The 22671-nt window shown below is 39.5% G+C and overlaps 1 protein-coding gene across 3 annotated transcripts in view; it reads right to left on the reverse strand.

Annotated features, from left to right (window-relative positions):
* EPSTI1 (epithelial stromal interaction 1) overlaps window positions 1-22671 on the reverse strand; it is a 73245-nt gene that overhangs the window by 18947 nt on the left and 31627 nt on the right. For all 3 annotated transcript variants that reach the window (XR_016019240.1, XM_088793013.1, XM_019749815.3), the window contains exons 7-8: window positions 10646-10739; window positions 4839-4922 (exon numbers count right to left, since the gene is read on the reverse strand). Coding sequence is in view for 2 of the 3 variants with exons in the window: in XM_088793013.1 (XP_088649139.1) it covers window positions 4839-4922; window positions 10646-10739 (178 nt within the window). In the remaining variant the exon portion in view is untranslated. The remainder of the gene's footprint in view (window positions 1-4838; window positions 4923-10645; window positions 10740-22671) is intronic.

Raw genomic sequence — 22671 nt, forward strand, 5'->3', positions numbered from 1 at the left:
TACTGATGTTGTCATTAAGATAATCAGCTGGAGAAGCGCACTAAAAGCATCGGGCTCTTGCTTCTCCACACTTGCAGTACAGGGTAAACAGAATTGTGGAGGGGTGTCTGGGCTCAAAGAAACAGGACGACATCTGGGTACCTACTGACTGTAGGAGAACAGGAGGTTTTTCTACCACACCCAGAAGATAAGCTCTTGCTTAGTTTACTTAGCAGCACATCAAAGAAATGTGACAAGATAACCAGGAACCACCAAGCACTTGAGAGAAAACCACCGGAGATAAAATTTACAATGGAAAGGAAAAAGTACTGTTAAAAATAGTACACAGAAAATGATAACGTTTGTATAATTGCCATCAATGAAGAAATAAGTAAGAATACTGCACTTATGAAGCAGAACATTGCTATGAAAAAGTAAATCAGCAATCTTGGGAAATAAACAAATTCAATAAATGTGCCTAATAAGCAGAATGAAAACTTATGAAACCATTTAGTAAGCAGGATGATCTACCTACAGGTTTCTCCCAGAGTGCAATAAAAAAGGCCAAAGAGACAAGAAGTACAAGAAAAAACAATGAAGAGATACAGAAAACAGATACTAGAATTTTGAAAATCTATTTGATAGCTATCCCAGAAATGGAGAGCAGAGACAGTATAGAGGAAAAACTGTAAAAGGAAAATAGAAATTTCCCTTAACTTTCTTCCCATCTTGAGTGAGACATATATTTTGAGATCTAATGGGTCAAGCAAAGGTCATATAGGATAAAAACATTTTCGAAGGGAGGAGAGAAGAGAGAGAAGAGCAAAATAAATTAAATGGAACAGAAAAAATTCAAGGAGTCAAGAAAATAAAGAGCAGAAAACATAATTAGAGTAAACTATGTAGCAAGAATATGTGCAAATACACTGGTAATCACAATAAATGAGACTATATAAAATTTACCTATTAAAAGGGATTGTGAAATGGGATAAACGAAAAATCAGTCATTTTTGTCATTAGAAATCTAATTTAAGCCAAGTGACGCAGAGAGGTTAAAATTAAGCGATGGAAAAAGTAATTGCCATATAAATTCTAACAAAATAGCAAGCAGAGGAAATATTAGAATCACACAAAAAATGAATCAAGCTGAAAAATCTTTAAATGGGAAGAGCAGTATATTTCATATTGATAAAAATCTGTACTGATTCCCACAAGTCTCATTGGTTGGAACTACTTCCCATATCCATGGCTGAACCAATCACAGTCAAGGACAAAGGAATTCCCATGAACAGTTAGACCATTTCGGATTAAATCCCTGGGACCAGGGTGATGTCAGCCTTCTCTGAAACACAGGCCATGCTAAGTAGGATGGAAACCTGAAGAAAAACTTAGGGTTTTAGGAGAGAGGTAGGCAATCAACAATATTTTATACACCAGTCTAAAGTTATCACAACACACAATTTATTACTTTTGCAGCATTCCTACAAAGTGATTAATTGCTATAAAATAAAATGTGCAATATTTTATTTCTTCATTTCCTTTAAATAGTATCTCCTCCATCAAAATAAACTTCAAGAGGGCAGGAACCTTATCTATTCTGTTCTTAACTGAAGCCCAAGGTTCTCACAGAAGGCTTGGCATATATTAGGAGCTCAATATGTTTGTCGATAGAATGAATGTTAATAGAATAAGTGAATAAATGAATACTGAAATATATTATTCTGAGATAATTTAGCTAGAACAATCCAGAAAAGGAAAACTTTAAAGTGGTGTTAAATAGTATTACAGAAGTACAGGGAAATAGGGATTCCAAAAAGATCACTGAGTTGAATGTTCAGGGGGATTTTACCTTTAGAGAGCAGTTTCAGTAAGAGCATTTGTGAATATAAACCACAATATAAGGAATTAAGGAGGAAGTGGGTAATAAAGATATGGTTACAGTAAGATTACTTTTGTCTTTATTAATTTGGTGGAAGCAGAAAAGTTGATATCTCTGAGGACAGAAGAATCAAGGAAGGGGTTAGTTGGTGTGTTTATTTTCGAATGGCAAGAGAGAATATACATGTTGACAAAATACAAGCAGCAGCAAGAATATATTAGAGGTATGGCGGGAAGAGAATTATAAATAAATTTCTAGAAGAGAGAACTGCATCAAATGTAAACTTAAGGAAGAACCTACTGCCCCCAGAGATCACAGTAATGGAAGAACGTGAATGTCAGAAACAGAGAGAGCAAAATAAATGTGCTGCCACCTCAACTTAACCTAGGTGATCTATTTGTAAGTTACTCCATAGCAGGTATTCAATAAATATCTGCATGAATAGACACAATGACAGATATGTGTTGTTTTCTGTATCTTCTTGTCATAGGCATGATTCTTCTTGTTTTCTTATGCTAAACCATTGACATGATAAGGAATGACAGATTCTACCAATCAGGGAATGCCTTCAGTGGACATTTTCTAACAGACTGAACAAAAACCTAATAAAAACCTTTATGTATCCCATTGAAATCCCTAATGATGGAATTCTCTATACACTAACATTATTCATTTTCCTTAAAGCTATAGTAAGTAAAGGGAAATAATTTAAGTAAGTAAAATAAAAAATATGTTTAATCAATCACCAGAAAATATGTATGTATCAATATTTGTCTAACTCCAGAAGAAAAGCAAGATTAAGAAATAAAAAAGCTTAATTTTCACTGTTTAAAACAACTGCTCAACCTGAAAATTAAATCTCAGATCTGATTTTCTCATCTGTTGAGCATCTGCTTTGTGAAATGTCCTACTTTTAATGGTTTTTACGTTCCAAATATACACATCAAACTTTACAAAACGCTATTTAAAATTCACTAGAAGTTACTTTAAAAGCAATCCTATCGATACTGACTTCACAACTTTCTCCTCAGTGTCTATGTACCTCAGGACTCGGTATTAAGTGAAAAAGTCACAAAAACATATTGTAACAGTTATAGACAGTGTCAGATGGGTACCAGACTGTTGAGCTTATCACTTTGTCAGGGGTGTTAACTGTCTAATCGTTATGTTGTTTTGTACACCTGAAACTAATAAAAAAAAAGAAAAAAGGAAGAAGTAGAACCAAAGAAATATGATACAATAGTGATTTTTAAGACAATGAAACAATAAAGAGGATCTTGTTTTTGAGACTAATAAAATGTTACATTTCTGACAAACAAAATAAAAAGTCTGCTTCAGTGGAATTAGGAGTGACATTTTTCTCTTTTTTAAATATTTTCTTTACTTGCCAGATTTCTTATCGTGACAGTATGCTATTTTTATCAAGATAATATCATGGTGATCACTTCTTTAGGTATATAAATGTTGAATAACTATGATGTACACTTGAAATGCTATAATATTGTATGTTGGCTATATTTTAATAAAAATCTTTTAAAAAAATCACAGAAACAAATCAACACTTCCATGTTATTTGACAGACATTACTGAAAATAAAAGTATATACCAGATTTAGCTTCTACTTGCTAATTACTAGAATATTACCGTAACATCGCTTATTTCATTATGGGTTTCAATATGAAAGCCTTTGTCAAAATAAAAAGATATTTGCTTTTTTAAAAAAAATAAAAACACCAAGGGATAGAAACGTTTTATGGTTTCTTCATGGCTTATGCAGTAGCTTAATAACTAAATTTACAATTGACATTATTGTTTCCACAATTTATTGACTACCTACTATGGGCAAAACAGTTTAGTGACACTCATTTATACTATATGCTAGGTGAAGCTTTGAACAAGTATGGGATTGACCACTGTTGGAAGGTGGGTAGCACTCAAAAGGGTCAAATTATAGCAAAAGCCATTAATACATATAGTCCATTTCATAATGTAATGTTCACACACAATTGCTATAATGAATTACCTTGGACAGCAAAGCTGTAAGGGTAAAAACAAATTAAGCCCAATCAAGGAAATCAACATGGGAGCTAGAATTCAAGTTAATTGCTTAAGAAATAAGATTTGAGAGATATGCTAGAGGAAGTGACAGGATATATCAACAACCAATATGGCAAGAAGAAAAGTTGGGAAATACGAATTATGGGGACGATAATGGTCTCCAAGTAGTTGCATAATTTATTTTGCTTTTTTAAAGGATTTGGGATGAAGTGATACCTTAGAGCTAACTGCTGGTATTCCTCATGATTCTCATTCTCAGGCACTTGAGGCCCTACCTGAGCCTATGCATGAAAGGCAGCTGTGTCCATCAAGGCAAAACACCGACTGTTTTCAGTTCCTATGACAGAAATTTTATATTCTAGTGAGAACTACCCCTTTAAGCACTTTTCTTAGGAGGCTCTGCATTCATTGCACTGATTTCTATCACTCAAAACTTTGGGAATGACTCATATATTTGAATACATGTGTAGAATATCTTTACATTTTACTATATGGGTACTTTTAGGTGACTAAGCCAGTTGTTTCATGAATGTGTTATGCACATACCACTTTGTTATGCATTATCGTAATTTCTGGACACTATTTGTAATATTATACAACATTGGTTTAAAAAATGGCACTGACATCAGTCGTGTTTTGTAGATGAGAAGTTCACAAGTGTGCTAACGTCTCCATGAACTTCTGGCACCCATGAGAGCAGACATAATGCAGCCCATCTAAGGTGAAGTACCGTGAGGGTTTTGACCCGAATTAGCCATCACCATCACCATACTCTGAAAACATACCCACAGTTCACCTTTTATTTTTAATGCTTGTGTTGTTTTTTTCAGGTATGTAAATATTTGTTTAGAAACCCTTCAAAATTATCTAGTACTACAAGTAAATAATTAGCAATGACTAATAGAGACGGTCTTGTAAATACCTTCTGATGTTGTTCTTCCTTCATCTTTTGCAATTTTCGATTTTCCTCTTCCTTTAGAGAATCCTTATAAGTCTGGCTTCTAGCCTGTAAATGCATAGGGGGGAAAAAATCATAGGAAAAAGCATCACCACAATGTACTACTAGTCTTCCAACCATGGGTCTGGTTTTAATAAACCAACCTCTATGCTGAGCATACAGCAAGCTCTCCATACACACTTGCCTATTGAGTGATTTTTGCATGTGCTGGAAGATGTCCCTTGGGATATATATATAAAAGAAGGCTAATATAAGTGCATTTTAAAGGATAATGTAAATATTTATTTAACTTAGCTTTAAAAATATCCCCTCAGAGAGAGTCCCCATTGTGTACTCTTTCTAGTGAGAAGGATTTCAAATAGAGGAACATTATATATATTTCAAGACTCCAACGAGCTGGTCAGTCTATCAGAGACAAGCAATGGTCAGTGACGTTGACTTTAGAAGCACTGACGTGTCTACTGCTCACTAATGGTTTACTATTAAACAGCCTGTCCACAGGGGACTGATACCACATGACCTTAGAGATGTATTTCTTTCACGTCGTTGCATCCTTAACCTGTCCCTATCGCTTATTTCTATTTCTGAGTGGGAAAACAAGGCCTGTGTAGAGGCATAGGAATCGTCATTTCTGGTGGAATTAGGACCTCAGGGGGGGTCTTAGGAGAGCTGGCGCACACAGGGGCACGTCTTTAGTCCAACTGAGCCGCCGCATTAGGGTCCCACACGCTAGCAGAGTGACCATATATTCTAGAATTTAGGAGATTTCAAGTATTCTGTCTGTTCATTTGTCATGCACTTTCCCTCTCACACATTGATTTGTAGCCCGGTCTCTGCAAGGCAGAGAGGCCAGCCTGTTAAGCTAATGTGAGGAAATTCCATTTTTCTCATAACACAACCAGCAGCAGCAGCCTATTTCAGGCCTAGTTCTTTGGACTAAGAATCCATAAAGCTGATGTGGGCTGGGCCCCCCCTTTTCTCTTACTATAATTGTTCTCAAGCACTGTTAATTCATCCCTCCATTTCTGTCACTATCCAACAATAAGAAGCGTTTGCCAGAAAGGGACTGTATCATCTATAGCACTACTAATCAGAATAGTGAAGCTCCAGATGTGTCCAGATGTGTTCGGAAAACCCTCATATATCCAAACCCTGCTCCATGAGACAAGCATACACATCCTATGACTTGCTCTTATTTATATCCTACACACAATGGGACTGTGGTAAGTGGTTCTCTAATGACCCCTTCTTTTAAGAGAAGGCTGGTCTTCATCACATATATTCCCCATAAAACCTAAAAGGGATGGGGGGAGGGAGCAAGGGTGCACATCTTCTATTCAAGAGATTGAAAGAAGGAATAAAATATTTAGTTAAATCAGGTACGATGAGTTGAGTGAGGAACCTAAATTCTATTTGTGTACCTTCCTTTTAAATGTAACCTCTTATTCTTTCATCAGAACATGGGTCCTAGATTTTGACTCAGAAAAAAAAAAAAAAGTTGGACGGATAAAGTGTCACTGAAAAGGCCAGAGAAACTGGGAAGTCACATGGCACCTTAACGATGAAGACGGCAAAGTTACTTGCAAATCCTACTGTGTGCTTATCCAGCTGCGGACAGAAGTTCCTGGTCAAAATAGGGGAGAAAAAACTTTTCATCATATTTTTCTTAGTTTAAACCCCAGAAATTTCCATGTCATTGTATTCACATCATGTTTTATCATTAAATCGTAATATAATATTAGTATTAAATTGTTATACAGAGGGTACCAAAAAATGTATACAAGTGGACACTTTGGTCAACGTTACTCAAGCAGTAGTTCACCATAATCAGAAGTGTCTGGATGCTGATGGGAACCACTCTGAGCACCTCTTGTAATTGCAGAAGTCAGACGTGACTTGTATTCATCTTTTTCTATCAGTATATATCGAGAGTTAAAATTTGTGTTAATACTTTTCTCCTTTCTTAGAATGTGTATACATTTTTTTGGCTCTCTCTATCTATAGATATATAACAATCTATATCTATATATCTCTATATGTAAATATTCCCAGTTTCTGGCAGCGAGCTCCTAAAATCTTCGTATTAATTTAATAAGTGATAAGAGTACGAGGAGCATCTTTTGTCCTAATGAGGTGACTCTGGGTGGCTCCAAATGGGTCTGGTCACCAGAAAGACCCAACCATGATTAGAAGTTTGGAATTTTCATTCCCATCCCACCCCATCCTCCAGAGAGGGGAGTGGGGCTGGAGATGGAGTTAATTGGTCGTGCCTTTGTGTGGAAGCCGCTATAAAAATCCCAAACGTTCAGGGGTTCAGAGGACTTCCAAGTAGGTGAACATATCCATACACTGGGAGGGTGGTCGCACTCCAACTTCACGGAGACCGAAGCTCCTGCCATTGGGACCCTCGCACAGCTTGCCTTAGTACCTCTTCATCTGACTGTTCATCACAGCCTTCAATAAACTCGTAAATGTAAGTTAAGTGTTACCCTGACTTCTGTAAGTCTCAATAGCAAATTAATCAAACCCAAGGAGGGGTCATGGACCCTCTGATTTGTCGCCAGCTTGGACAGAAGTTGTGAGTAACCTGGGACCTACTACTTGAGATTGCCATCTGCAGTGGCCTCAGTCTCACGGAACTGAGCCCTTCACCTGCGGGGTCTGACACTATCTCCAGGCGGCTGATAGTGTCACGATTAAGTTAAACTGCAGGTCACCTAGCTGGTGTCACAGAATTGCTTAGTGTGGGAAAAGCCCCCATATAGCTGGTGTCAGAAGTATTATGAGTGTGGCAGTAGTTTAAGAGAGACGGAGACACTCAGGAGGGGAAGGACTGGGGTTTTTGTTTTTGTTTGTTTCTAACTCAATATGCTAGGAAGAAGGGGGGGGGGGGGGGAAGTGCGCCAGAGATAAATTAGAGGAGAAAAGTATTTTTTACAAAAAAAGCTAGAAGATAAATCCAGGAAGCCTAGGACTTGAATAATAAGAATTCCATAGAGAGAAAATGAAAGGAAATAAATCAGAGAAATAACACAAGAAAATCATCTAGAACGAGAGATGAGTTTCCAGACAGAAAAGGAATGAAAATGACCCTTACGCTAAGGTACATCACTATGAAATTGCAGGATACCAAAAACAATAAAAGATATTAAAATATTTCCAGCGGAAGCAGGAACAAGCCCTCACATAAGAATAGAAATTCAGATGGCCTTGAATTTCTCAGGAGCCAATCCTCAAGGTTAGAAGAGCAATGCCTTCAAAATTCTGAACGAAAATTATGTCTAATTTGGAATATTTACCAGAAAATTGCGAGCTAAGTATGAAGGCTGAATAAAGATAGTTTCAGACATGCAAGGACCTGGACATACAAGTACACCTTCTCTGGAGCAGCTACTAAATAATATGCTCCACCAAACAAAAAGGAAGGAAGGAAGGAAGGAAGGAAGGAAGGAAGGAAGGAAGGAAGGAAGGAAGGAAGGAAGGAAGGAAGGAAGGAGGAAGCCTTTTTCATTGACATAATTATTCAGTATTTATTCAATTCCTACTTGCCCGTGGCAGAGCCACATTTCAATAAGTACAAGAAAAACAATTTTCTCAGGAAAAGTGCATTATGTAGCGAAATTAAAATTGTTTCTTACAAAAGCTCGAAACCTTGCTGCTCACACGCCCCATGTGGATGCCTAGCACACAGTAGTCGTGTCCTATACACTAACTGTAGTCAAAGCAAATGGCAGGTGCATTAACTTTGCAAAAGTGCAATGTATGTCTTTGATTTTCCTAAAGCATTAGAAATGGTTCTGCAAAGCATTCTCAGAGGAAGTCTAGGCATATGGATTAGACTGAATGAGAAGAGGGTAACATAGGCAAAAAGTCAGTTAAATATATCGAACACCAACAAATTATTAATAGTTTGGTGTCAGAATGGTAGCAAATCTTGAATGCAGTTCATAAGGAACCATCCTGGGTCCAATCCTGCTCCACATTTTCTATAAATAACCCTGATGATTGCGTGAATAAGGCATCCATCAATCCGCAAAAAACGCAGCTCTGGGAGACGTTACTAATGCTTTAGATGACAGTATTCAAATTCAGGAGGATCTTGTTAGATTGAAGAATCGAGCCAAAATCAATAGAACAAGCTCACACAGTTCTGCCAGGTGCATCAAACCATGGGCGTCAGGAAGCCCGGAAACGTAAATCAAGACCTTTCTGGCAGCCAAGCACCCAGCTAGTGAGGCCGTCACTCTCCTGTGCTCCTTCCCTCCCTCAAGGCCTCAGGGCATCTGGACAGAAGTCCAGGACTGTCCCCACACATGACTTAGCTCCACTACTTAGCTCCTAAACTCCGTCCTCCAGAGCCCTGCAACAACGGGACAGAGATGACAGATTCCATGTGACTTCAGGAGCCCACACTGGCAAATTTAGACTTTGGAACATCAAGCAAAAAAAAAAAAAAAAAAGAAAAACATTTAAGGGTTTGTAGGTAAGAGCAAAATGACCTTTTGCCAAAAAGTGTCATAGTGTCTTCATGACATTTTAAAATGTGGTCACTAAAGAGAAGGGGGGAGGCTGGGAGAAAGTGAAGATCGGGTTTCTCCAACAACTTACCATTTACCTACTCAAATCCTGGCAACACTAAGTCTTTGAAATTTATATCTATCTTTTCTTTCAACTACAGTCCTTCCCCAGGATTCTTACTACAATCCTTCCTTGTACTTGCTTTGCTGTCTCCAGTTGGCCAGTCCGTAACCAAGCCCTGCCAGTTTCACCTTCTGAGCTCTTCTCTGACCTGCACTCTCATTCCCATCCTTTCACCCACCATCCTACTTCACGTTTTCATCGCTCCTCACCTTGACTAACAGGGAAGCATCTTAGAGGCTTCTCTGCCTCACTGTTCCTTTCATCGAGCCTCTGCGTGGTCACCAGTGTAATACAGCTAAGTACACATCTGACCTTGGCCCTTCCCTGTTTAACATTTTGCAGGACCTTCAGTTTGCACAGAACGAGGTCCCAGTTCTCCCATGTGCCACACAGATTTCAGCAGCCCCACCAGTTCCTGCCATGGGGGTGCACTTCAATGTCTGGGCGATGTTACTGGCATCTAGTGCCCAGGGGTCAGGAATGCTGCCCATCCTGTAGTGTCCCGGACAGCCCACTCAGGATGCCACTCTCTGCATGGCCCTGCCTACGTCTCCAGGCCCCTAGTCCTCAGCTCTCCCAGCATTACACTCTTGTAGACTGCAGCACACAAGACTCTTCTTCCCTAACACAAACCGTGCTGTCTCTGGACATTATACCTCAATTCTTCTTTCTGTGTCTTGATTAATTTGGCAGCTGGAATGACTCTCTTTACTTGACTGATTCATCTTTTAAACTTTCAACTTTCTAACTGCTATGTGCTCTACACTCACAAATTTGCTTTATAACTGTGGTTTTCTCCTTCCCTTAACTAAGGCCCTTCCGCGCAGAACTGTATGAGCTGGGTACACCTTATGTAAACATAGACCTTTGAGGGATGGCCAGATGGTTGGATGACTGGGTGGCATCAAAGGCTTTCCTCAGGCTGATGTTTGTTTAGTCTAGGTGCCCATAATGCAGGTAACAAGTACGAACATTGTTTTAGGGCTAAGGCAACAACTGAAGCTTCAGGTCAGGCCATCTACCTTTATCCAATATTCTGTGTTGTAAAGGTCACTCTGTGCCCTTAATCTTCACTCACTAAACACCTCTTTAAAAACTGCCTGCGAGCAACCTGCATGCATTGCACTCACCCAAGTCGAGGAGTGTGGGTCACGGGGAGGAAATTGACAGGTACTTCTGTTTGGCCGCTCTGTCTCCAGTCTGCTCAAGAACTCGGCAGTTTTGCTGGCAGGAACACAAATCGATGTTAGTGCCTTTACGAAAGCAGAAATGTCATTATTTATTGGGCCTTTGGCTAGTAGCCTAGGCTTGTATTTGGGTGATGGCTAGAAGAGTCTTAGATAGAACAAAAGGTTAGCCTGAGTACAGTAGAAAATCAAAACCAAATGCGATCGCCAGACTGCATTCTTGAAGAACATTAGTTTGAAAAATAGAGGACTAGGTTTGTGGAATGTGAGCCTATGATTTCATTTTTCTACTTCATATACTTTGACATGGAGATAAATGCTCTCTCAGATCCCACAGTGTGGGGCCCTAATTTCCTACCTGAACACTTAAAGCTTGACACTCAGACGTCACTGTAGAGTGAAGCACCCCACAACATCTCCCTCCACACTGGTTTTGCATTAGATGCTTCACTTTCTTTCTCCTGGCCATCTCATTTCCTTCATAGCTTTGACCACTCTCAGGATACACAGAGACACTCTAATCCAGTAACTCTGTCTTAGCCGCTATGGATCATGGACCCCGGTGGGATTCTGAAAGCAGAAATGGACACTCTGCCTCTAGACACACACACACACACACACACACACAACCTTTGTGTTTGATTTAATCCTTCCATGGAAGATAAGAAATGCTGCAGTTCTAGTCTGCATTTCTGACATCTCTTTTTAGCTCTGACATTGTGAAATATTAGCCTAGACAGAGTTAAAAAGAAGTTCCTTGACTTCCCCTTACAAATACAAATCAGCACCCCAATTTCTCCTCTCACGTATGTCAAACATAGAACACTGGAATTGCTTCCTGGCTCTTACTGCAATGACTGCCCCATTCTGCCTACCATTGATTAATTTCCATTCCTTTTTCCTTTCTCCATGTAACCTGTGGGGTTTTTTTATCCCTTAATTACACATTCACAACCAAATACCTCACTGAGGCCTATTTTATATTGCACTAGACCCTTGCAGCATGCTCCCCATCTGCTTCCTTCCTTCTGTTATCCCTCTGTTCCCGCTAATATTTCAGGCCTAATGCTAAGTAAGATCCAATTCATCAAGCCGTAGGGCATGGGCATCAAAGGAATCACAAATAGCCTGGTAAAAATAAATGATATCCAGTGGGGCGAAAATCAAAACAAGGAATTAGAAATTAAACCGAGATGCCAACATCACTTCAAATAATTACTTAAGTAGAACATGGCATTTGAACAAGGTCAGAAGCTTGAGCTGGGAAAGGAAGGAGCGAAAAGTTAAGTGATATACATAACCCTGAGAAACACAAGGCTCCAGCAGCTCAGACGAGCAGCCTTTCCATTTGTCTAGGATTGCTTATCTTGCCAAGAATAGACAAGGAGACTAATGAAGCCACAGAGTCTGGAAGCTGCCCCACTGTCTAGGGCTTTATGAAGTCATCAGTCAAAAGTGTAAAGAGAAGCGAGTTGCCAGAGGTTTGGATGAGATTTCTAAATATCCTTAGCTGAGTGCAAACCATAGGAGACAGCAGTGAAAAAGAAACGCCATGACAAACACAGAATGAACTTCAGACCCAGCTGACTGGCAGCTGTGCATTGCATTCTGATGGTTGCTTCTTACCTGCAGATTCCAGCACAAAGCTGGTTGGGTGGTTAACCACCAGCGTGGCCCCTGCTCCAATCATCACTGCCCCACCTGTGCCACAGGATTATATCATAATGACAGGGCCACAGGACTGTCACAGGAATATGAGGAGCCTATGGAGAATGTGGATTACTCTCACATAATGAACTATACAAACAAGTTCCAAGTTACAAACTAACTGGTATTTTTCTACCACTAGTACAGTGCCGCGTGGTTGAGTCTTGACTAACGGAATGTGACAGGAAGTGATGGACACCACTACTTTCAGGACTGACTAATCATAAATGTTCACCTCCAGTTTTCTCCTTCTGGCTGATGGAAGAGAGACAACCCCCAGCACAAACTAGAAAGGAGTATATTGAAGATGGGAGAGCCTATACTGGTTTTGGTGCCTGGATATCCGAGTGGAGGGGGCCTCCTCTCAAACCTGTTCACCCAGACCTTAAATGAGCAAGAAAAAAAAACATATAGTACTCAAGCTATTACAGATTTTTAGCAACTAGCCTACCCAAATAATACAACAGAAGGTAATATCCAAAAGAGAATAATTTCTCAATTTAGGTGATCAATTCCAAAAGTACATAAGAAGAGGCCAAGAGTTGTTGAGGAAGAGCACAAAGAATTCTCAAGGATTCATCCAGGCTTCTCAGCTTTTTCAGAACCTTAGTGGGGGGAAGGGAAGTGAGAAAAGGGAAGAGCCTATTCTTGTCAGGTCTAGGAGCTATCTAGGCCCAGAGTATAAAAGTGTCCCAATGCCACCAATCATATTAATCCCAATTAATAATATTAATCTTGTCTAGTTTGAGAACAGGCAGGGGTTCTGGAAGAGAAGCTGCACTGTGAGAAAGTCAAGGAAGGAAAGGGGCGGGTTGGCATATTTGAAATCTGTTAATGGCGATTCATCAAAAAAAAAACAAAAAAAAAAACTTGACCTTTTTGAAAAGACAAAAATATAGGAAAGGCCAGAGTGAAATGTGTGTCTGTTGGCTTATTTGAATAGCCCAGAATTGTAAAGGACAGTTCCTAAAAGGCTTTTCTTAGAAAAGAACACCAGGGTTTTTAGTGTTCAAGGAAGAATGAGCTAAAAAGTTAAGTTAGACTCTTAGGAGCTTATGAGTTAGGCCTTTACCACTCATCACACCGCAGCTATGGGTGTTGAGCATCTTTCTCTACTTGGTCACTCGGACCTGCCAACTTTGCACCATGACACGACACATAAGAACATTTGAACAAAAATGTTATACTACAGCTTTTAAAGTGAAACAGTCATCATTAGGAAGGTTCCCTCACTGAAGAAAATACCAGTTACAGACCCTGGTACTTTGTGTCTTGCTGGGAGTTTTACTTTCTCTCACCTCCTGTTAGCTAACCTGCAAACTCACATGACTGCAGGGTGTAAACAGGTGATGTAGGAGGTGAAGCGGGCCTGGCGTGAGGGCAACAGGAGCTCGGACTCAGTGATAAAATGACGTCGCCACTCAGGTCAGTGTTGAAGAGACCAGAGAGAGCAGAGAGGGTTTTGACAAACTAGAGAGTGATCATCTGTGCAAAGGGGTCATCTGCTGCTCAGCTCCAGGCCATCACTGCCCCATGGGGACACAGGCCAGCATTGCCAGGTGTCCTAGTTTTCATAGGTATAACCAAAATGCTAAACACTTTCAATGTGGATAGATTGGCAAAGAATTCAAAAAATTTTGAAACACTGTGAGCTAACACTGTGCTGGCCAAAAATAAACAAACAAAACAAACAAACAAAAACTTCTGCAGGTCAAATGTGGCCCCAAAGGTCACCTGATTATGACCAGGTGATTTTGTTTCTGCCTGTTCAGACTTGTGTATTTCTTAACAATATATCCTTTATATTCAGGAAAAAAGAAAAGCACAAGCAAGTTTGAATTCTAGTATTGAAGAGATGGTTCAGAAACACCTGTTATGCTGGTTTATGTACATCAGCTAATAGCAAGAAAGGGAAGGTATGTCATATTTCATATTTATATCAAACATTAAAGTATATTATTTCATGTATAGTTTATAACTATATACATTTGTGCTATGCATGAAAATCAATGGTAAGACACTATAAGATCAAAAAACCCACAAAAATGTTTATAACCAAAGGGAAAATAAAAGGATTAGTGTGAAAATATATAAAGATCTAATAAATCAATTAGAAAGAGACAACCCAATAGAAAAGGAGGCAGAAGGGAGAAACATGTAATTCACAGAGAAAGAAGCCCCTTTGATAGTAATAATAAAAAAGAACAATAACAAAAATGATAGCCTAGGACTGACATCGTGCTTATTGTGTGCCAAGCCCTGTTGCAATCACATGATATGTGTTACCTGCATGACAACCTCGTGAGGGTACTATTATTATCTGCAATTTATGAAAGTAACTTGCTCAAGGTTGTGCAGCTACAAATGTGAAAGCCAAGAGCAGACCTCGGCAGGCTGGCCCCAGAGTCCGTGCTTCTCGTCACGACACTTCATAGCTTCTCATGAGCAATATCCATGTGAAAAGATATTCAGTCTCACTAATAACTGTGGTGTGGACTAGGGAAAGGCTTGGCATTCACCATCTTGGATTCTGTAGAACAATAACCTCCAAAATGCCAGTAGGAAGACTGGTGTGGGGCTGGCACTGTGAGAATTATCCGTGTTGCTTCTTAGAAATTACTGGACTCAAGACTTGGACTTTGTGCTTCAGTGTATCTGGATCTGAGAACCTGTGTTTCTTAAAAGCACCCCTGGTGATCCTAAGAATGACTACAGTAGTACAGATGGCTATTTAATATGCATGAGCATCTCTGGTCTACACTATTCTGACTTAGAATAATTCTTACTACATCATATTTGGAAACGAAACCTCAGTGTATCTCAGGAGCCTTCCGTGTGAGTTCTTCCTGTATTTCACAAAGCTTCACAAACCTGTGCTTAGGCTCAGGTGAGCTAGTAATGCTTCTGACATTCACTCACGCATTCAGGCAGGCAACAAGCATCTCCTCAGTCTCCACTTGCTGCTTAACCATACGTGTCACAGAGTCATCTAAACTGGTAGTACTTTGCCTGAGTCACTTTCAAATAACTGGATGTGAACAGAAGACCGTCACACACCTATAAGCACTCACAGAGCCTATTTAAGGAACAGAATGACCCAGCAAATGTAATAGGCAGATGTACAAGTTCCACTTAGAAGATCACAAGAATGAGAGATATAAAACAAAACATGAATGTGACGTAGTAACATCGGGAGACCTAAATTTGTACTTGAGATAGTAATCAAATTAGAACTTTAAACAACTCTTTCCCCTCATTTAACTGGTCTTCAATGCTTTAATTTTTAATTATAAAAGTAATACATGAATAGAATTATGAGTCAGAAAGTAGAAAAGTGTGAAGAATAAAAAGGAAAAGTCCTGCTTAACATTCCTCTTAATCTTACTCCTTTCCCCAGAGGAGAACACCATGAGTTATCAGGTATGTATTCTTCCAGACTCTCATCTATTAATTGACAAATATTTATTTAGAATGATGAACAGTGGTTTACTTTGGATTGGGGCAGAGGTAATTAAGGTGAGGCAGAGACTGCCAGCTATTCTCTAAAATGTGTTTCTCAACTTGCTGGACATAGCTAGACTACATTTCCCAGACTCCCTTGCAATTAGATGTGGCCATAGATCTGAGTTCCGGCTATCAGAATGTAAGCAAAAGTACGGGCCAAGCCTGAAGTGACACACGTCAATAACTTCCCACATGATTCTTAATGCTCTTTCCTCTTTCTGTCTGATGACAGCTCCTGAAGTGAGCTTGGAAGTTACTTGCTAAAGATGGAAGAGCCACATTTTGAGTTGTTTAATGGCTGGAGAGGATTGCTAGCCTGCTGGCTCAAACATTATTCTTGGACCATCCCACAGAAAGATATGAACTTCTTACTCTTTAAGTTACTTAAAATGTGATGTCCACTTTTTCTTCTTCTTCTTCTTTTTAACCATAGCCTTTCCCACCCTAATAGACATTTTTCTTTTCATAAGTGGAATATTATAATATTTTGTTCTGCGAAATTGCTTTTCTCATTTAACAATACCCTTGAGATTTTTCCATATTACTATATACCATGTTTCCCCAAAAATAAGACCTAGCTGGACCATCAGCTCTAATGCGTCTTTTGGAGCAAAAATATAACTTATTTTACTATAAGACTGGGTCTTATATTAATTTTTGCTCCAAAAGATGCATTAGAGCTGATGGTCCAGCTAGGTCTTATTTTCAGGGAAACACGGTAGCTATCTTGTTCCTTTGGCAGCTGGATAGCATTGTATAATATAGATAAAAATAATACATTTAACCACTCCTATTGATGGATAGTTATATTGTTTTCAGTGAATATCCTGGCATACATCTTTGTGTACATGTATGGATAATTTTCTAGGATACATAACTACAATGTAGCTATTTCTAGTATATGTACTTATAAATGTGTGTGTGTGTGTATATATATATATACATATATATATATATATATATATATATATATATATATATATATATATATATATACATATATATATATATATATATGTATATATATATATATATATATGTTTAAACTATGCTGGATAGTGCCAAGCTGCTCTATACAAATTCATATTCTCACCCAAAATTAACCATCTGAAGGTGCAATTCAGAACTACAGCCTGCCTCCTCTGAGTATTAGTCCCCTCCTGTCTCACACATTTCTGTTTATCTCAGTCACCTCCAAGTGGGCCACCTGACCCATGAGCCATTATCATTCCGTCTTTCAATCCCACACTCCCCTGTACATTTGCCACTCTGCAAACCTCATCTACCCTCCTGAATTCCTCCACAGTGGCAGCAAATTCTTGATATGAGACGAGCCAACAATTCTGTGTCTTTCACCTCATTTCAGAAAGTCTTCCTCAAATACAAAATCACTATTAGGCAAACACCAAGATCAAAATTGTTGTGGGCAAAATCTTTTGGATGCTAAAATCCATGGGAAAAGTTTGAGGATCGCAGGATATGAGAATAGTCAGAAAGCATCACCCCCAATTACAAAGTACCGATTACAAGGGGAAACAACAACTGTACAGTAGAGATGAGCTTAACCAATGAATCAAAGTTAACATCACCAGTAATGAGGATATCAACACCATGTACCCTCCGATATAATGCTTTAGGACATGGCACCACTTCTCAGTATTCTGCAAATGAAAACCTCAGTCTAATCATGAGAAAACATCAGACAAACCCAAATTTGAAGGACATTCTACAAAGTAACTAACCAGTACCCACCGAATGTGTCAAGGTCAGGGAAGATAAGGGGGAAATGAGGCACCGTGATAGACTGGAAGAGACTAAGGAGTCATGACCACTATAATTCTGTGCTCCTGAAACAGAAAAGGAGCACTGGGGAGAAACTCGTGAGTTTCTAATAAAGCCTGTAGTTGATAGTGTTTTATCAATGGTCATTTCCTGGTTTTGATCATTGTACGATGGTTATGTGAGATACTAACATGAGGGCTAGCTAAGTTAAGAATCAACTTAAAAAGTCTGTTCTATTTTGCAACAATTTCTCTAAGCTGAAAATTATTTCAAAAGAAAAAGGAAAAACAAATCTCCTTCAGCTCTCTGCGTTACCTGAAAGCAAGACTTCACCTTGAAGACAGGGCGTTCCCCTGAGTTCCCTAAATGGAGCTATTTTATTTCTCACACTACATATTCCTCGGTGTCTAGGGATGAAGCAGACATCCTCTTTGCTCCCCAAGCTACTTCCAGACCATTATCTGTCTCCCCTTCACTTGGAAAAAAAAAAGTCTGTGCCTGTAGCATTCCTGACTTCTGTATATACCTGCCTGGTACCCTCTTTGCTACCATCATCTTCCCATCCTCTGGTCAAGTGCCTCTATTTTGTTTAAGACCTCCCTCCCTATCTTGACTGCTGCCATCAATATGGATGCCCCCTGCGTCCTCCCGCCTTCCAGCCCCCAGGCTATTTCCTGACTTTTTTTTATCTCCAATAGCTCCTCATTCGGCCTCAGTCATACCCCTAGAGTCATACTTTATTGTCATTAACAAATGTCCTCCCTGCAAAATAGGAAATGACAAATCTTTCCCGGGGACAAAACTTTTTATCATTCCCTCTTCTTTGCACAAACAGCCTCACTACTACAATCTTCCAGCCGGTTTGGGATTTCCAAGCCACTGTTTCCCCCTTTCTCACCATCAGCTTCCACCTATCTTTACTCATTGTACAGCTACATACCACAGTGTGTTCTTACAATCTTCCCTCTACAAATGGCTTCATTTCTCTCCCCCTCCTCTCTCTCCTTCAATCATATTTGCCTGGAAAAACCCAAGCCAGATAGAGTGAACCATCTGCCTTGTCTGGGTCTGTACCAGAGCAAGTGAATCAAACTTGGGGAAAAATAACATAACAGGTGTTTTGAGATGGTAGGTATGGGTGAAAATTTTGATACGGTCTTAACCATCAACATGATTTAAGATTCAGTAGGCAGAGACTCTCTCAGATCAGATTTCTCTGAACAAAATAGACAGGGGATTTTTGCGTCTGTAAGTTCACTTCATTAGCATAAGATAGAAAGTTATGACTAGGATGACTTTCGATTCACCTTCCCTGAATTATAAAATGTGAAGCTGGATTTAAGCCGACCATATGGATAAGGGATCAATTTAGACCTTAAGTGTCTTTTGGAAGCTCCCGTGAAGGGCATTAGAAGTTCTGTGAGCATATTAGAAGGCAAACTTGAGGGCTAGGTATGCATATTCAGCAGACCTGTCTAGATCCTCAGCTCTAAGAAACGAAAATAGATGGAGATGTGCCTCCTAGGAACTAATCATGCTATTACTCAAACGGAAATAAAAGAGATGCATGGCAGAAACGCAGGAAACTTCGCGACATTACAATTGACAGGCCGAGCATGAGATGGCGCTTGACAGTCTAGGAACGGGAAGGCCCTATTTTGAAATGAGCTGGGTTCCGAGAGCTTTTCAAAGTGGGGTTTGAAGAACTGAGCGTCTTCTCTGCTAGATACATTGGAAACTCCGCCTAGGAGTAGAGTACAGCCAGGGAAGGTCACAAAAGTCCATGCATCCTACAAGTAACTTGAATCGTGGTCCTAAGCCAGCGTTGGACCTGGAAGGGGATGTCATTCCTGTATGATGAAAATCAGAGAAAGCAGACGTTTTCCTTTTGCTACACAAAACTTAGATCTTGGTGGGAAGAAACAGGAGTCGTCTTTGCCCAAGTGTTTCTCTCTGAACTGCTCTACCCAATAGCCTTTGCCACAGGTCCCTCATGTCACTGCAGCACTTACCATCCCATCCCAGGCAGAACTTCCTGACCTTCTAAGTACATCATGTTTCTAAATTACCTATTGTCCCTAACCCTTCAAATCTCTAACCAAGATTTGGCTGCATCGTTTATTGTCTCTGTGACTTAGGCAATTTAAATTACTCCACCCCACACCTGTAAAATAAGGATGATACAGCCCTGACAGGCATGATGTGAAAATTCAGTGAAAAAATGTACATAGCATGCATAATCCTCCTGACAGGCCACAGGTTCTCAAATATACAGCCGCTTATTATTACTTAGGTTATTTAATTTACAAGAGCCAAGCACTTTATAGTTTTTTAAAATTCTGCAAATATAAATGGTTATTAGATATGAATTCACATTTTAATGTTAAAAGGTACCCATTTCTGATCTCCAGCAAATCCTTAAGAGAACATTATTTTTCTTAACACCCACACACAAAGTGCATCTGATTGGCCCCACACACACATCCCACCCCACCCCCCACCACTGGTTAAATAGGTTCAAAAGTTAAACCTATCTCTACATCCAACCAAAAAGCATGATTAGAAAGAGATTATAAGCCTGAAAATAAACTACCATTTAAAATTTTAAATGCTGAGATTTTACTCAATGTTTTAAATAACATAAATCATATCCTCTCTTTGACATATTTTTAAAAAACCCACAAAAGACTTGTTAACTGTTACTTCAAATCTTCAAATCTACCAATAATATTGATTCCAAGAAAAGGCCATCCTAAAAAGTATCACATTTGCCGTTCTGTAAGTAGTAAATAATTACAGAGAGTAAAAATAATACTGAAAACTACACCGAGGTTAGAGGTCTACTTCTACCCTTTGCTTTTATGCTCAATAATCCTAAAACTAACTCTAAATTGTGAAATTTGAATCTGTCCCCAGCTAGAGAAACAGACTTAATGCCCCATTTATCAGGTCTGCTCTCAGCCACCAATTGAAAGAGTAACAGTATTGGATATTTTAAGGAAAAGACAATACTCCAGAAGTACATTCCAGAGGTCCTTTCACAAACACCATCCTGTGTGCTCCATCTGCATGCACAATCTGCTGGGGTATTTGCAGCCAGCTTGCCCGGGTAGATTAATGCGTACAATTAGGAAGCAACCTCACAGGCATTCAATAAACTGCCTCTGTTATTACACTCAGGAGAGTCCCTCTGGATGTCAATAAAAGCCTAGTTTTCTGCCTGTTAGCTAAATAATTGACAACACTAAAAATAATCAGAAGCAAATGAACAAAGTCAGGAATGAGGTGTTAAGAAAGAGCACATTACGATTCTCGTGGTGGTGCCCTGGGATGCCATCCTGAGTTTTTTCTCTAGCAACTTGGATTTACAGTCTGTTCAAGTCGGTGGTTACCCTTCTCTCCAGAACAAAACACTGTTCCTGGTCTGCTATTTGAACCACATGTTATGGCATGCCGCATCCGGCAAGGACGTGAGGTATTGACTAGTTTGAAAGAATTTCTTAGTTGTGTTTCTATTTTGTGTTTCTTGGTTTGACAGCTGCAGGAGAATCTAATTTTTGTGTGTGGGGGGGGCAGGAGATGGGGAACAGCGTACTTGGTCTGGTGAAATCTTTGTGCTATTAAAATTCTAAAAGCTCTCCTAGACAAATTTTCCACCATAAACTGACTCTAAGGAGGTATGATAAAGGCCTATTATACAGAGGGTCCATCTTTTCTAAGAAACCCCTTTCATATTTCTAGCTATATAATGGTCATTCATTTCATGAGCTATTGGCCTTTTAATTTCAAAAGTAGTTCAAAATATACTCTTTGAAAAAACTCACATATATACTTCTTGTGTTTCTCAATAGGCTTTAAAAATCAATTTGAGATACTTCTCATTTTCAGCCAACTTCTCTCTCTCCTGGTTAACTGGGACTTTCACGATAAGAAGAAGAAAGACCAAGAGTGAAATGTGCATGTAATTGAATTCAGCTCCACTGATGGTGTGCGAGGTGGCTGAGGGTAAAGCTTCTTTTTCCTTCACAGAAAAAGGATGCTTGATCTCTAGCATTTAATAAAACAGAAACTCAAGGAGGTGAAAGACCTCTCATGTCCTTTAAACCTCCAAGGGTCTCTCATCCTTCACCTTAACACATTTAAAACTCTCCAGAAAATGGACTCACGGAACTTCCCAGTCCTGTACCGAAGACCCCTCATTGGTAAGCAAGTCCTCCCTTCTTCCAGTGTAAAATTAAGATGCCACAGGATAAACACATTTATTCTTACTGTATCTCTAGGCTACAATTGCCCCCATGGCATCTGCTTCTCTCTTTCAGCTTCTCTGGTTAGCCTAGAAATAAACTCTCATCCTTCTCTACCCATGAATAGGGGAGGGGCAATAATATATTAACAGCCTTAAACTACTTCTGCCCTCCTGCTATCTCTCTCTCTAAGACAGAAACTTTCTCCAGGTGTTTAGCTTCCCACCAGCTCCCTCACTCCCCATCCCAGCCTTAGAAGAACAGTGGGGGAAAGACAGGCTATGGAGCCTATGACTCAAACACAGATAATGCTTATTTTAACTTAAAGAAGATAATGTCTCTCATTAGCCCTCCCACCCAACCCCATTTAATTCCCACCCATTTTCTGGCCTGGGTGGCAGAGGCCAAGTACCTAACTTGCTAAGGGACAAAGTGAAGCCGAGAGAAACTTCTTTGCCAATTCCTACTTGAGTCTTAAAGCAAGGATGAGCTGCTTACGATAGAGGTGTGATAATGTCAGTGGAATGAGAAAACCAGAACACACTATACTTAAAGAAGGAATATGCTTTAGGGTATCACATATACTCTCTCCAAAATCAGAATAATCTTAAATTCTGCAAATGAGGTGCAACAATGAAAAGAGGAAAGAGGAGGCAATCAAAGAACACTCCATCTAAGAGTGGGAGGTCAGTGACTCATCTTGTGGGCCAGAAATCTCCATACAGTGTCTAC

Source organism: Rhinolophus sinicus, chromosome 16 (genome assembly GCF_057876585.1).
Source record: "Rhinolophus sinicus isolate RSI-liver-muscle chromosome 16, RSI-T2T, whole genome shotgun sequence".
NCBI classification, from domain to species: Eukaryota; Metazoa; Chordata; class Mammalia; order Chiroptera; family Rhinolophidae; genus Rhinolophus; species Rhinolophus sinicus.